Genomic DNA, 12,243 nt, shown 5'->3' with positions numbered 1-12,243 from the left:
CCCCGAGGCGGCTGCAGGTGTGGGGGACACACAGGACCGGCCCCACGACAGCCAGTTACAAACCCCAGGGACTTTTCAAAGCATTTTATTAACTCAAACAAACAGGGAATTCATAGTGGGGGAAACACCCACAGGAAGGGGGCTGCTGGCAGGAACGGGGCAGCGGGGCCGAGAAAGCCCTCGAATGGCTGGGCCGGCTCCTCCTGGCCCTGGTGACGCTGGCTCAGAGCCGCTGGTGCTGCTGTTCACGACCACCCAGAGACTGCGGGGCAAAGTTCTTGCGCTGAGTCAAACTGGGCTGTCTTGAGGGGGCTGTGGGGCTGAGGGCCATGGAGGTAGCTGGGGGGGGGGCGGGGTCCAGCCCTCCGCCCCCACTAGAGCCCAGTTACGGTCTCCAGCTTGCGCTCGTGGAAGAAGCGGTGGGGCTGGCGCTTGGAGGCCTCTTTGCGGGCGAAGAATGACAGGACGGAGCGGACGCCCTTCTGGGCAGGGTCTTCACTGTCATCCCTGGGGAGGGAAGTGCAAATTAAGAGGCCCTGGCACCTCCCCTTCGTTAACGGTCAGTCCTCTCCCCCACACACAGGGGGCAGGCATGCTGGGCTCAAACCTGCGCGCCCAGGGACCTCTCCTCTGGCTCTGAGATGCGACCACCTCTGGGGTGGAGCGGGAGGGCTGTCACCCTGCACAGGAAGGCGGCAGCATGGGACAGGGCCCCTCTAAGGACTCCCTTGAATCCGAGGGGTGCTGGGTCCCATAACTCCCACCTTCTCTTCCCTCTCCCACCTTGCGTGGGTCCCCCACTCCCACCAGCCCCGGTCACGCCAAGGAGGCAGAGGTGAGAGGACTCCAGAGCAAGAGGGGAGTCCAGCCCCCTCCCTGCTGCCAGAAGCCCCCTCTCACACTGCCTGTCCCACAGGGGTGCACCCCAGGGCAGCAGGCCGGTCATAGGGTGTCAGCACCAGCTCCTCTGAGTGGCTACGGACAGCGCCTGTTAGGGGCCATCGCTGCCACGTGCGGGGCAGGGACCCAGCTGTGGGGCGGAGCATCAGACTGAGGTCAGCGCCCTCCCCCAGGGAGCTCAGCCTGGAGGGCTGGAAGAGATTGGCACCCTCCCCCGTCACCCACCAGCGCACAGGCACAGCCTTGTTCTCCAGGATGGTCTGGGCTGTGCTCCAGCTGAAGCGCACGAACTGGGGGTACCCAAACACGGGGTCCAGGCACTGCGCCAGCCACTCCTTGGTCTTGGGATCTGGGGGACAGAGTCAGGGGTACCCCCCAAAATACCAGTCACAGCTGCTTTCCCACTCTGCCTCATCACCTCCAAGCGGGGGCTACCAACAGTTTTAGAAACAGGCAGGACTGCTGGGTTCCCTCCCTGGCCCGGGGAGGGGTGTGAAGCCAAGGGGTTAGAGCAGGGGACCGGAAGCCAGAACTTTGGCCGTCTCTGCCCACCTCCGACACTGTCCTCCTGCATGACCTTGGCATTGTTACTTAGCCTCCATCTCGGCCTCTGGAAGGCAGACCAGAAATCCAGGCTGATGCAATGCAAGGGCTGAAGGAAGGTCAGGCCAGGGAGAGGCGGGTGGGGGTCCCCTTCTCCAACAATGCAAATCGGAACAGATCCCAGGTAGCCCCTTGGGGATGGGACAGGGTACCCAGGGAAGCAGGGGGGCAGCTGGGGTTTAGCTCAAGCTCCCATATGTGCAAACAACTCCCCAGGTGTGGAGACCTGCCTCTGCCCCATGTGTTACCGGGGAGGGTCATTTACCATTGGGGTATCCAGACCCATACTCCAGGCTCACGTCCCCCAGATCCTCCAGGAACCGCCAGTTCTTCACAGCCCGGTCCCGCGCCACCTGCCAATGCAGACAGGAGGCAGCTCAGGGCGGTGCCTCTAGCAACTTCCTCCCCGAGCCCCTCCACAGCCCGGGATACATCAGCCAGCACTGAGATGCAGCCACCTCTGGGGAAGGGGCCCCCGAGGCCTCACCTTGGCACAGATGCTGGCTGCGCTGACAATGGGGAAGAGAGAATCTGCCTTCGGCCTCACGGTCACCACCAGTTCCGGGAAGTGTCGCTTCAGCTTCTCCTGGTACTTCTCCGCTGGCCCCACTGTGTCCACGAAGACCTGCCGGGGTTGGGGGGAGCCCATGAGAACCATACTGCTCTCTCCTCCCCAGACCCTTGATGCCGGGATCAGGGCCCCACCTGGGGAGGCAGCTGCCCTGTTGCCATGTAGAGAAACTGAGGCACAGGGAGGCTGGCAGGACGTGGGGGGAGCGTACTCGGCCCCTTTGCCAACCCTGGAGGTGAGAGTGGGACAGCCGGGGGGAGAAATCATCCCAGTGGGGACAGCACAGCCAGCTCACCTCAGTCACCTGCACTCCTGCATCCAGCACGTGCCGTATCAGCCCCATGGCCGTGTCGTGGGACAGGCTGTTGAGGTTGTACTTTGCCCTGGCCGGAGAGGAGCGGGATTAGTGTTCTCCTGCCAGAGACCTGGGCCCCCCTGCACCAGGTGCTGCACAGACACATGGCAGCCCCTTGCAGACGGCCAGAGGAGCCAGGAAGGGGGCCAGGTAAACTCTCAGCGATGGCTGAGCGAGCCCCAGGCTGGGGAGGGGGACTGGGGCGTGGGAGCTTTCCCCACTGGGGCGCCAGCCGGTGACGCAACAGGAATCCGGCTCCCCAGGTCTCACCGCTGCTGCATGGAGGTGGAGATGAGGTTGGGCGAGAGGATGTGCAGGGCCCAGCCGACGAAGTCCCGGGCCCTGTCCAGCCTCCCAAACAGCCGCTCCCGCTCGGCCTCCGTCAGCGTCTTCGAGTCTGGCGGGGCGGGGGGGTGAGCGTCAGCCCCAGGACGACGCCTCGGCCTTCTGAGAGAACTTGCGGGGACCCTTGGGAGCCCACGTTCCCTCTAGCAGGCCCTTTTCCCAGTTGGCCCCATCCCCCACTCCCTCACAGATCCATCACCCCCGCCCCTCCACCCCCCAGGAGGCCCCAGCCCCCACCCCCTCCAAGATCCATCCCCCCTACCTTGCCCCCCAGGGATCCATATCCCCCCCACCCTACTGTGGGCCCACCCCCTAAGCCTCAGCGCTCCAGGCCCTGTCCTGCAGCTGCTCTGTCGGTGCTGTATGGGGGAAGTGGAGTATCCCCGAGGGGCAGGTACAGGGGGCTGTGGTGCCCCGCAACACACCTCCTGCCCCAGTTAAGCCTTTATCCTCACCTGCCATCTTCAGTGCCCCCAGCTCCTCCTGCTTGTCCAAGGGGCAGTAGCACACCCCATAGACCATGGGACCTGGGAGGGCAGAGAGGGTCACAGTGGGGGAAGAGGGCAGGCAGCCAAGCCCAGTGCAAGAGCCCCTCCCTCCACCACTCCCCCCTACAGGCCTGGGGGTGGGAATCAGCCCTGCCCAGCTACAGGAGACAGCGAGAACCTTGTCAGGGATGGGGCTCCACAGCTGCACCCCCTCCCCTCCAGGGAGCTGGGATCGGGCCAAATCCTGGGGGGCACCGTGTGCTCCCCCACTCCTCCTCCCCCTGCCTCCCCCGCAGCAGCAGGCAGGAAGAGCCCTTCCCCAGCCCCCTGCCCCACCCTAGGCAACACCCAGGGATCCCTGTTCTGTGCAGTGCAGGGGAGCTTCCCGGCCCCTCACACTCTGCAATGTGGGGTGGGGTGGGGTGGGGATGTCTCCTACCCACCCCACGTGCAGTGCTGGGGGTCCCCCTGAACCCAGCCCCCCCTTGCAGTGCTGGGGGTCCCCTACCCCTACCCCTACCCCTACCCAGCACAGGCCCCCGACCGGCCTCGTCGATGCCCAGGCAGCAGGGCGCGGCCCGGCACAGCTCGGGCACGGCGGAGCCCAGGCGGCAGCTGCCGGAGTTGTCCCGCTCGAACTCCCCCAGCTCCATGTTCCGCGCGCCGCCCGCGCAGGGCCCCGCGCCCGGCCCAGGGGGGCGGGGCCGGCCTCGCACAGAGCCCTGGGAGTTGTAGTTCTCGAGGAGGGGACAGCTCCATACGTGAGCCGGGGATGGGGCTGGGAGCCAGGACTCCTGGGTCCTCTCCCAGCGCTGGGAGAGCAGTGGGGGGCTCGTGGTTAGAGGAGGGGGGGACTGGACTCCCGTGGGTCTTACCCCTGGGTTGGGGGTCAGGACTCCTGGGTCCCATCCCAGCGCTGGGAGAGCAGTGGGCTCTGAGCTGCCTGGGGTTGGATCAGAGCCACTGGAGGGGACAGGCCCGTGTCACTCCCACGCCCCCCCAACCCGCGGCTGTGCACGGCCTGGAGGCGCGGGGCGGCATCTGCGGAGGGTCACGTGTTCGGTGGGGGGGGGTTGTGCGCCCCCCGGGGCACGTGCCATTCACAGGACCATTAATAAAGCCACAAAACTGCCCTGAGGAACCACCCCAGTAATAATGCCCTAATTCCCCAGCCCCCCGCAACTTCCCGGACCCCGAGCGGTTCGGAACCATTCCACCCCAGCGTGGAAACTGAGGCAGGGCAGCTGGGAGGGGTGAAAGGGCATAAACGGATTGAGCAGAGCCAGGAGTGATCAGCAGACCCTGGGTTCATCGCCCTGTTCACCCTTTCCTCCCCCCTGCCCTCCCCTCTCCAATGGACCCGCCCGGCCCGGCGGGCGGGGGGGAGGGGGCGGGGGCTATAAGACCCGGCTGCAGGCGGTGGGCGCGAGCTGTGCACGGGCTGCAGAGGGGAACGGTTCCCGGGATCGGCGAGGTGGGCGCTGCACGCGGGCTTGTGCATGGCGGGCCGGGCCTTGCTGGGGGGCCGTGGGGGGACATATCTGGGGAACATTGCATGGTGCACGCGGCTCGGCTTTTGCAGAGTGGCCGATCTGGAGCGCGGGGAGGGGGTGGGGTGTCACAGGCTGTTGCAGGGGCCTGTGCTCCGGGAAGTGTGGGGGGGGGGGGGTTGGCTGTAAATCCGTCGCGAGGGCTTCTCTATTCCCTTGTAGGCGGGGGGGAGGGGCTGCTTCGATGCTGAAGAGCCCTTAAACCGCCCCTGCCTCGGCGCAGCTTTTCCTTCCCGCTCAGCGGCTGTAGCCTGTGCACGGGGGAGGGGCGTGGGGGCTCTCAGTTGCCTGAACTCCCGTGTGGGCGCCAAGCTCCTTCCAGAAGGTGCATTGGGCTCTTGCTGGGCGGTGCTGGTGGGTTAACCCTGGGCCTGCGGGATGTGGCCCTGACTCCATAGGGGAGAAGTTTCGGGGCGGGGGGGGGGCAGGGCTCGGTCCTGGCAGGGGGGTTTCAGGCTGTTGGCCTTCTTTCCTGCTGGGCTGAGCAGTCGCCTTGGCGCACATGAAGCGTGTCCCTTTTTTGCATTGTGGTGTGCAGGCTCTGCAGACCGAGGGCGGGTCCCGTGGGATTTAAGGACAGGTGCGTTTCCTCTGCATGCTATTGATTGATTGCAGCTCCCAAGGGAGCAAGGAGCCGAGGGGTTGGAATGACAGGAGGCAGCGTAGCTAGCGGTTTCACCTGCCCCTGGGCTGGGAGGGTGTGAAGGAGGCTGCCTAGCAGCTGGTCAGAGGTGGCGGTGGATTGGCCAGTATCGCGAGAGGCTGTTGTGCCAGGTGCCTTGTGAGAGGCCATTCCTTCTCATAGGTACTTGCAAGATAAAGGGTAGGATGGGAAACTGAAGCACGGAGCAGACAGACGTGCCCAGGGTAAGTCACCAAGCCAGCTGGGGCCAGAGCCCTGGTGTTCTGCTCGCTTACTGCTTTTAGTGCTAAAGACTCCTACTTCTTGCTGGCTTGGCCCATGTCCAAATCCTGGGTGATGCACAAAGTGCCTTGGAATGCAGGTACTACTGGGGTGGCAGTTAACTGTGCAGCAAGACCCCCCCCCCCCCCGCCCTGTGGAGGTGGCAGGGGGAGGGGTCTTTTCTCTGTAGTTCAAATAGGATGGACTGAAAGCTGTACTGCCCCTATCAGTGCTAGTGGTGGGGGGTGTAGGGAAGCAGGACTGCTGAGTTCTGTTCCCTGCTCTGGGAGTGGAGTGGGTTCCAGTGGTGGGAGGCTGGGAGGCTCTGTGCTGACCCAGTTTGCCAAACCCCAGATGAATGTCCTTGGTTTGCAGGAGTGGGGGATGACAAGTGCCACTTGCCTAGAGGAGGCTGATATTTGTGCACTGGTTCGTTGCACACCATGGTGGGTCCACGCCAGCCCCACAGTCCCCATCTGTGCATGAGGAGGAGATCCCACCAGCCTCTGCCCTCCCCAGAAAGGAGGGTGCAAAAGCCCCATTGGTAGCAGCTTCCCCAGCTGTCTTCCCCCCCCACACAGTACTGTGAGTCTGGGCCAGTAGCCTGCTACAGGGAGGGAGCTGCTGTTGGCTCAGACATCCAAAACTGGTGCTGCAAGGTCTCTTGGGAAGTCAGGGTCCCTCTGCTTGCTTGTCCAGTCCATCCTGTAGCTGCCCTGTGCAGCACTGCAGAGCATGGGAGAATCTCCTCACAGCTGCCTGTGCAATGGGGCCTGACCCCTGGCTTCTCCTGCAGGGCATGGCTTCTGGTAAGGCTCACATTGGCAAGCCTGCCCCAGACTTCTGTGCCACTGCCGTCGTGGATGGGGCCTTCAAAGAGATCCAGCTGTCCGACTACAGAGGTGAGGGCTGTGCTGAGGCCCTGTTAATTGATGGGGCTGTGTGAGCAATTGACAAAGTCCCTGGGGGCTCCCCCTTGGCCTGGGTTCCTGCCTTGCTCAGCACACCACCCCCTCGTTACCCCCAGAATGCCTGTGTTGGGGTGGGGAATGCTGGGGCACTCCAGTGCCTGCTGTGGGGGTTCTGCCAATCCGAGGTGCTGTTGGCCTGCAGGGGCATGTGGGTCACAGCTGTGCCTCTGGGTGTCCAGTTCAAATCCTGCCCCAGGTGATGGCTACGGTGGTGGAGGAAAGGGGTGGCATGAGTTGGTTGGTCTTGGGGCAGGCTAATGTGCTGCATGTGGTCAGAGCCCTGGGGATGAGAGGCCCTAGTTTGCCCCTGAAGGAGGTGGAGGTCCCTGTGGGGCAAGGTTAAGGTACGGGGTGGGGGGGAGGGATAAGGGGGTGCCTTGCCTGCCCAGCAGGGGGATGGCAAAATTGCAGGTGCTCAGCCCTGTGTCTTTAAGAGAAATAACACCTGATCAGCTGATGTGTGATTGGCTACAGGGTCCCTCTCCCTCCAGGAGGTGCTGGGATTGGCCAAGCCTAGGCTCATGGTGCACCAATCAGCACCTGTGCCAGGTTTCTAGCAATACAACTGGCTCCCACCTCTGCCGATGGCCTGGCCTCCCCCTCCCCTTGTAGAGCCCCCTGCTGACCTGCGCTGCCCCCTGCAGGCAAGTACGTGGTGCTGTTCTTCTACCCGCTGGACTTCACCTTCGTCTGCCCCACCGAGATCATCGCCTTCAGCGAGCGCGCCCAGGACTTCTGCCAGCTGCAGTGCCAGCTGCTGGCTGCCTCCGTGGACTCCCACTTCAGCCACCTGGCCTGGTATGTGGCAGCGGGAGCAGCCAGCTCCCTCCTCTGGGGCGCCAGCTCCCGTCAGCCCCAGGGTGGTGGGCCCTAGCGGGTTGCAGGGATCGGGGAATGGCCCATAGGGCCGTTTGCTTCTGGCTCTGGCCTGGTCCCAGGCTAAGGCATTGGGGTCAGTCTCCTGCTGACACATGCTAAACCAAGTGTCCCTAGATCATCCCGTTCCCCCCAGGATGGGAGTGAGGCCAGGTCAGAGGCTGTGGAGGCCTGGCACCACCTCCACCCCAATGCAATTGGGGTGTAAACTGTGGGGGCCAGTGCAAGTGGGAGAGATGCAGGGGGGCTTCCTGCCTACAGTCCCTTAACCTGCTGGAATTGAGCCCTAGGCAGGGGAGGGGCTGGCAGGATCCGAGCCCCCGGAGTTGGAACTGCCCCGACCAGTTCCAGTGCCTCCTGTACTGTCAGGTGGCCCTGGGCTTGCTGGGTGTGGGCCCACCCCTTCTGGCTGTGGGGAGACACTGGGCGAGAATCCAGCAGGCGTTCCCGGAGGGGTGGGGTGGTGCAGGCCCCTGCTGGCTTTATCTGGGGCACCCTCTGGGCGAGCCTCCTTATCATCCCTGGTCACTGGGGGGTCTGCCCCAGACAGGCCCTCAACGGCGGTGGGGAGTGGCTGATTAATCTGCCCTGTGCAACACCCGGCCCCCCCACCCCACCGCGTCAGAGCGCTGTTTCAGATCCTTTGATCTGGTGTCTAACCTGGATGTTTCAGTTCTGTTCCAAGGCCCTGGTAACGGGCCCAGGGCAGGGGAGCCTATGCTAACGGCTTTCACAGCTCTTCCCCCACCCCCTATTTTTTCTTAAAGCTCCAGTACTGAGTCTGGCAAGGTCCAGTGAGAGGCCGGGGGGGCTAGGAGTCTGCAAACTGAGCAGGCTGCATGCTGTCCCATATGGTGCAGGGGGGGGACGGACCCTTGCTCATGGAGTTGGCCCAGCGTGGGGGGGCCTGAAACACAGGGGTCAGGTGGCTCTTTCCCTGGGGAGCTGGTGCTGGGGCAGATGTAGGTTGGGGGAGGGGCACCAGCCTAACCCCCTTGTCTCTGGCAGGATCAACACCCCACGGAAGGAGGGGGGGCTGGGCGCCATCAACATCCCGCTGCTGTCGGACCTCACCCACAGCATGGCCACCGACTATGGGGTGCTGAAGGAGGATGAGGGGATCGCGTACAGGTTGGTGGTGGGGCGGATGAGCCCAGCACTTGTGGGTGAGCTGCTGTTGTGGGGGCAGTGTGGAGCTTACTGGTTCTGGAGCCCATCTGGAGTTCTGCCCCCAACCTTGCACCTGGGCTGGTGAATATCAAACCCCATGGTGGCTGGCACAGGGCAGGTGCCTCTGGCAAAGGGGCTGTGGGAACATGTAGTGCCCAGTGGGGACAGCAGGGCAGGGTGCCAGGGCTGGGCATGTTGCTCTGGGATTGCCACCCTAGAGCGTCAGTCAGGGGGAGATCTCCCACCTCTGCAGCCCAGGGGCACCAGGGGATGGGGACTGTCCCTGCAGGCAGGGAAGGGGGGATGTCTGTTCAGAAGCAGCTGGCTCTGAATGTGCAGGGTGGGGGGGGCACATCTGTCAGATGGTTGCTGTCTCCCAGATCCGATTGGCTCCCCACTGTGGCTGGTCGGGCCCATTATTGGGGGTGGGGGTGCTCCCCCATTGACTTGAGTCAGGCTGTGATTTCCCCACCCACCCACCCTCTCCCTCCAGGGGCCTGTTCATCATAGACAACAAAGGCATCCTGCGGCAGATCACCATCAATGACCTGCCGGTGGGGCGCTCGGTGGAAGAGGTGCTGCGCCTGGTGCAGGCGTTCCAGTACACGGATGCACACAGTGAAGGTGAGGCTGGGGGGCACCCAGGACTGCAGGTTAGGGGAATGCACAGCTCTAGGGATTGAGGGGAAGAGGATGACACTGGCCCTATGCCCATGGACCAGCAGAGTCTGTGTGGCCCCTGGTGGGCAGGTAGCACTCTGGGGTCCCACCCACAGCTGCAGCCATGTATCTAGAGGGGTGGGGAGTCCCTTGGCTGGGGGCAGGGGCCGTGGGTCTGAGTCTGTCCCCAAAGCCAGTGGGTCTCCCCTCAGCTGTTCCAGGCTCTGTTGGCAGGGTGAGGTGTTAACCCTTGTTAGTAATTGCCCCTCACAAACACCTTCAGTCCTGAACCTCAGGCCAGCCCAGGCAGCCTCCTGAGCCTGAGGAAGGCCCCTAGGAGTTAGGGCTCCAGCCTAGGATGGGGATGACCTGGGTTTGATTCCCTGTTCTGCCACAGCTCTTACCCTTTAACCTTGCTGCCTCAGTTTCCCCATCTGCAAAGTGGGAGTGGGGCAGGTGATAGAAAGCTAACCGTATCCCCTGCCTCTGCAGTGTGCCCGGCCAGCTGGCACCCTGGGAGTGACACCATCAAGCCCACGGTGGAGGAAAGCAAGGAGTATTTTGCCAAGCAGCACTGAACTCAGACCACTGCTGGGGTCCCCTTCCTGGGTGTATTTGTTTAAGGGGGAGCTGGGGGGGATCCTAGAACCCTGTGACTGAAATAATAAAAGCCTTTGTTGGAAATGGAGCTGACTTGTGTCTAACATTGGGTGGGGGAGAGCTAGCCAGCCCCAGCCCAACTGCTTGTGCCAGGGGTCACTCCAACCTTCAGGCACCCCTCAGTGACTTGGGGTGAGGTGCTATAGCACCTGCAGGACCACTAGGGGCCGCTGGTGCCCAGCTCTGGGGAGGTGCACCCCTGCTGCCTAGAACTGCCAAATTAGCCTGCGGGGAGGTGGGGAGCTGGCTGCAGGGCCATGGAGGGGGACTCACACCTCATCAGCCTTGCAGGGCTGTGCCCAGCAGGGGGTGCTGTCTGCCCAAAGAGGTGGTAGCTGGCAAGTCAACCCCACACACACACCTCTGGGGAGAGCTGGGCCCTGTCCTGCTGTGTACTAACTAGCTAGAGGACAAGGCAATGTAGGAGGTTCACTGCAGCCTCTGCCAGCCAGTGCTGGAGGCTGCAGCCTGCTCTGGGGTGGAGGTTGTGAGCATCTGCCCCTGCTCAGTCCCAGCCATTGCTGCTGGGGGTGTAGGGGTGGCTTCACCTTCCACTGCCAGCTGGGGTAAGGCAAGCTGAGCTAGGCCATGTCTTCCTAGCAGGGGCGAAGCTCCTGGCCCAGGCCTTGTTCCTGGAGGCAGCCCAGCTCTGTCTCCTAGGGGCTGAGCTGCTCTGGTAACAGGGTCCCCACAGCACACTTGCTCAGAGTGGGGGGTGTTGGCTGCCCCTTTCCTGGAGGATGAGTGGTGTGTAGCTGTAAGGCAGTGGTTGTACTAGAGGGGGCTGGCCTGGCCTGTCTACCAGCTGGTAGGCAAGTCCCTGCTCCCAGGCAGGGTGCTGGTGCCAGTCTGGGTGGGGGCTGGGAGGGATGTGCCCAGACAGGGTTGGGCAGAGACTTTACCCAGCTGTGTACACAGACACTCCACCCGCACTGCCTGTCTGCCTCCACCCACCCTGGGCACAGCTCTCCAGCATACCCCCTTCCCCTTGTCCTAGGCTCAGCTGGGTCCCTGCCTTGGGCCAGAGCCAGGCAGCAGCAGGGGCTGGAGGTGTATGGGGGGGGGGGGGGGAGAGCTGGGGCTGCAACCCCTGTCTAAAGGGGCTGTAAGAGCCAGCCGGGGAGGGGCCAGGATGGAAGGCGAGGGGGGAGTCAGGGCACTAGGCCTGCACAGAAAAGGGGGTGGAGGCATTGCTGTGTGTGTGTGTGTGTACAGGGGAAGGGAGGGTGGGGAGGGGCGCTGCGGGGGGAGGGGCGCTGCTGTGTGTGTAGGAGGGCAGGGGCTTGGCAGCTGCTGTGTGCTCCAGCTCACGTCCCGGCCGCGCTGCTCCCACCCCCGCGCTGGCCGGAGCTCCCGGCACAGGCTGTTCCCGTTCCTCGTCCCACCCAGCGCTGGGCCCCGGCCGCCGCACCGCTCCCAGCGAGGCTGGCAGTGATCCGGGCGCATCAGTTGCGGGGGAGCCCGGGGCTGGCCTGATTGCGAGACGGGGGAGGGGGGGGCTGGCGGCAGCTGCCTGTGTCAGGTGTGACTCATGGCAGCACCCTTGAGCGCCCCCACGCACTCTGCCCCTCGGGGACCCTGGGGACCAGCTCTGAAGCGGTGTCGGGCTGTGAGGGGGGAAATGACAGAACACCCCACACCGGGCAGCAAAGGGTTAACATCTGCTAGGCTCCCCTCCCCCACTTTAAGCCAGACAGTGGGACCCACCCCACGAGGCCCAGCGGTCCCACCACCCCCAAGGGGAGGGGGGCCCTAGGTCAAGGGGCAATGCCCCCCCACCTGGCATTACCTGAATCCCAACAGTGCAGCACCCCTGTTCTACCCCTTGGAGCCCCCACCCTGCCAGGCCGGTGGCAAGACAGCACACCCCAAATCACCTAATAAGACTAAAGGGGTCCAGGCTGTGGCCCACCTCTGGGGCTTTGCATGCCCCCACCCCAATAAACCTCAGCTCTCCCCACAGCTCAGGCCTACCGGGGCTCCCTGGCCCTCTGCAGGTCATGGCTCAGCCAGGCCACGAGGTCGGCTCCCACCTCTGCCCCTCTCCCTACAGTCAGTCACGCCACCCTCCCCTGCCTCAGTTTCCCCTTCTGTAGAATGGGAGGTGACAATCCCTTCCTGCATCCACCTTGCGTGTTACCTGGGGGCAGGGGGGAAGAGAATCTCACCCCACCCCAACAGGGCAGCAAC

General features: G+C 63.8%; 2 protein-coding genes across 5 annotated transcripts; one reads left to right on the top strand and one right to left on the bottom strand.

Moving 5' to 3' along the window:
• Positions 1 to 69: 69 nt before the first annotated feature.
• On the bottom strand, positions 70 to 3,946 carry RNASEH2A (ribonuclease H2 subunit A). Of its 2 annotated transcripts, XM_074979790.1 has the most exons (8): positions 3,789 to 3,946; positions 3,230 to 3,301; positions 2,700 to 2,826; positions 2,370 to 2,457; positions 1,991 to 2,128; positions 1,769 to 1,856; positions 1,126 to 1,249; positions 70 to 507 (listed from the first exon to the last, which is right to left on the bottom strand). In XM_074979790.1, exons 1-8 carry the CDS (start codon positions 3,913 to 3,915, stop codon positions 375 to 377), a joined length of 897 nt encoding a protein of 298 aa, XP_074835891.1. In that variant the 5' UTR covers positions 3,916 to 3,946; the 3' UTR covers positions 70 to 374. The 2 variants fall into 2 exon arrangements, with proteins under 2 accessions (XP_074835891.1, XP_074835892.1); XM_074979791.1 differs by lacking the exon at positions 1,126 to 1,249.
• Positions 3,947 to 4,596: 650 nt separating this feature from the next.
• On the top strand, positions 4,597 to 10,081 carry PRDX2 (peroxiredoxin 2). Of its 3 annotated transcripts, XM_074979725.1 has the most exons (7): positions 4,682 to 4,736; positions 5,351 to 5,392; positions 6,513 to 6,618; positions 7,332 to 7,485; positions 8,572 to 8,694; positions 9,227 to 9,357; positions 9,886 to 10,081. In XM_074979725.1, exons 3-7 carry the CDS (start codon positions 6,516 to 6,518, stop codon positions 9,969 to 9,971), a joined length of 597 nt encoding a protein of 198 aa, XP_074835826.1. In that variant the 5' UTR covers positions 4,682 to 4,736; positions 5,351 to 5,392; positions 6,513 to 6,515; the 3' UTR covers positions 9,972 to 10,081. The 3 variants fall into 3 exon arrangements, with proteins under 3 accessions (XP_074835825.1, XP_074835826.1, XP_074835828.1); XM_074979724.1 differs by lacking the exon at positions 5,351 to 5,392 and having other exon boundaries at positions 4,597 to 4,736; XM_074979727.1 differs by lacking the exons at positions 4,682 to 4,736; positions 5,351 to 5,392 and adding an exon at positions 5,618 to 5,679.
• Positions 10,082 to 12,243: the final 2,162 nt, after the last annotated feature.

This window comes from Carettochelys insculpta, chromosome 29 (genome assembly GCF_033958435.1).
Source record: "Carettochelys insculpta isolate YL-2023 chromosome 29, ASM3395843v1, whole genome shotgun sequence".
NCBI lineage: Eukaryota > Metazoa > Chordata > Testudines > Carettochelyidae > Carettochelys > Carettochelys insculpta.
Note: the sequence above shows the minus strand (reverse complement) of the source record. Positions and strands in the feature narration are given on the sequence as shown.